General features: G+C 37.4%; 1 protein-coding gene across 1 annotated transcript; it reads right to left on the reverse strand.

Annotated features, from left to right (window-relative positions):
* Window positions 1-770: 770 nt before the first annotated feature.
* Window positions 771-1907, reverse strand: LOC133338233 (capping protein inhibiting regulator of actin dynamics-like). The gene is made up of 3 exons (XM_061546410.1): window positions 1847-1907; window positions 1650-1777; window positions 771-1532 (listed from the first exon to the last, which is right to left on the reverse strand). Exons 1-3 carry the CDS (start codon window positions 1905-1907, stop codon window positions 771-773), a joined length of 951 nt encoding a protein of 316 aa, XP_061402394.1.
* Between the last annotated feature and the right edge of the window lie 254 nt (window positions 1908-2161).

The raw sequence follows: 2161 nt of genomic DNA on the forward strand, positions 1-2161 counted from the left end.
TCTAATCAATTACAGAAGGTGGTATCCATCTGCTTGCTACTACACTGCTTAGCTCAGGCATCAGAAATAAATAAATTTTTCTCAACACACATTGATGAACAATTTCTCTAGAGACATTTTGTGTACAGAATTATCCTATACAGTGCATTTTAATTTTTTCAGCAACAACAAACTTCCAACCGGAGTTTTGATAATTTCGGTTTCATAATGGATAGCAAACATTCTGCAAAATTTTTTTTCACATCAATATTTTACACCCGATGTGGCAGTTGCAGACTATTTCTAATTAATAGAATTATAAATAGTCAGAATTTATCAGCGAAAATTTTCCTTAAAGTTTTACGGAATAAAAAACTCTTCCACATGTCCATATTTCCTTCAAAATTACATTGTGCAACCAGAATTTGCATTAAAGATAGCGTATCGGCCTTTTTTCACTCATCAATAATTTTTTCCTAATACGCGAAGTTCTTGTGTAATCTTTTGATGACATTTTAGGTGGCTTCTCATAACTAAGGTCTTGGTACTCTTTTGTTATTGATCCTAAAACATTAGCTTAAAATCTCAGCTGAACTGGGATAATATAATCTAATTTTAATATATATCGACTAATTATTTTTATATAATCGAAAAAAAATGTTTTTATAATACTTCCTAAAAATAAAACACCCAAAGCGGAAAAAAACATTTCACAGTTTCATTTTATTCACACATCAATTCAAATCGTAATTTTCTTCATTTTACAGAAATCACACTCCCAGTTATGACACTTAAAATTGACGGCCACGATTGTAATCCAAATAATCGTAATCATCAATGTAGACCTGTTGACGTCTGTTACCACCACCATTGCGGCGACGTTTGTTCTGTCCCTGACGACGATAACCTCCGTTATTTGCTTGTTGTAGACGACGTCTCTTCTGCTGCTGGCGACGTCTACGTTCGGCCAAAGCCTGTTCGTCTTGGCTGCGACGTTGATTCTGACCCTGACGTCTAGCTGGACCATTTCTGCGACGAATGCTGTTACGACGTTTATTTGCTTGTTGGCGTCTTCTATTCTTGTTACGTGGTTTCTTACTATTTGGACGACGTCGGACTGGTTTAACCTCTTGTTCTTCTTCACCATCTTGTTCTTTATCTTTGTTCTCATCTTTATTTTCTACATTTTGTTCATCTTTATTTTGGTTTTGATCCTGTTGTTCACTGGCTTGGTTTTCTTCCTGTGGTTTGGCCTCCTCTTCTTCTTTGTCTTTGTTGGCGGGTTTTTTGAATTCACTAATTTTAATACTGGTCACCTGGTCGCATGGGACATCACTGTAAACAACAACAGAGCCATAATTGCAAATGTGTTCTTCGGGTTCGGTGTTTTGGCGACCCTCAATTTTGCCAATACCATCTTTGTCTTCAATTTCATAGATGTTGCCATTTTGAGTAATAAAGCCGGTCACAGCTAAGGGTTTAAGTTCTTTGGGCATTTCCAACATATCGCCATCCATGGCGGGCATGTTAATGGGTTTAGCTTCCACCATTGGCTTTTGGGCAGCCTTGGGAGTTTCCATTGTTGGCTTTGGTTCCATAACTTTGGTGGTGGTGGAGGTAGTCTTCGTGGAGGCATTGTTGGATTTACCGCTGGCTTTTACACTAGGAGCTTTGGTGGGACTCACTTTGGGAGCTTTGGTTGGAGCCACAGTTGATGTCACCAATGGAGCCGATGTCGGCTTAACAACGCCACTTGAGGCCGATGTTTTTGTTTGCTGTTCATGGTCAGAACTTTTGGCTAAATTTTAATGAAAAAAAAAAAATATTAATTATCCTATGTATTACGAAACAAAATTTTTCAATTTACCATTTACAACGGCGTAGCTACCAATAAATGCCGCACACAGCAGCAATGTTGCGAATTTCATTTTGTCTCGATTTTTGACCACTTGACCTCTACGTTCGTTATGGGTGAAATTTTGTGAATAACTAAACGCGCGTCTTACTTTCTAGTTGTTCTTATATAAACTCTGGTCAACGATCTGTTTGTCGGTGACCGAAAGTGCGCAAAAGCAAATGCGATTGAGAATTAAATTACAAAAAAACCACAGAAGATAGCTGAGAGAAAGATAAGCTCGCCCTAACCAAAATTATATATGCAAAATTAAAGAAAAAAAAATGG

The sequence above is a fragment of the Musca vetustissima genome, unplaced genomic scaffold, assembly GCF_032173495.1.
Source record: "Musca vetustissima isolate MV318-11 ecotype Yass unplaced genomic scaffold, APGP_CSIRO_Mvet_v1 utg53229, whole genome shotgun sequence".
NCBI classification, from domain to species: Eukaryota; Metazoa; Arthropoda; class Insecta; order Diptera; family Muscidae; genus Musca; species Musca vetustissima.

Bases quoted from the DNA above. Each gene is read 5' to 3' on its own strand.
- LOC133338233 (XM_061546410.1), bottom strand. From the start codon at position 1,907: ATGAAATTCGCAACATTGCTGCTGTGTGCGGCATTTATTGGTAGCTAC. The intron at 1,778-1,846 runs GTAAATTGAAAA...ATTAAAATTTAG, and splicing joins TAGCTACGCCGTTGTAAATG to CCAAAAGTTCTGACCATGAA. The intron at 1,533-1,649 runs GCTCCTAGTGTA...GCTGCCCAAAAG, and splicing joins CCAAAGTGAGTCCCACCAAA to CCAATGGTGGAAGCTAAACC.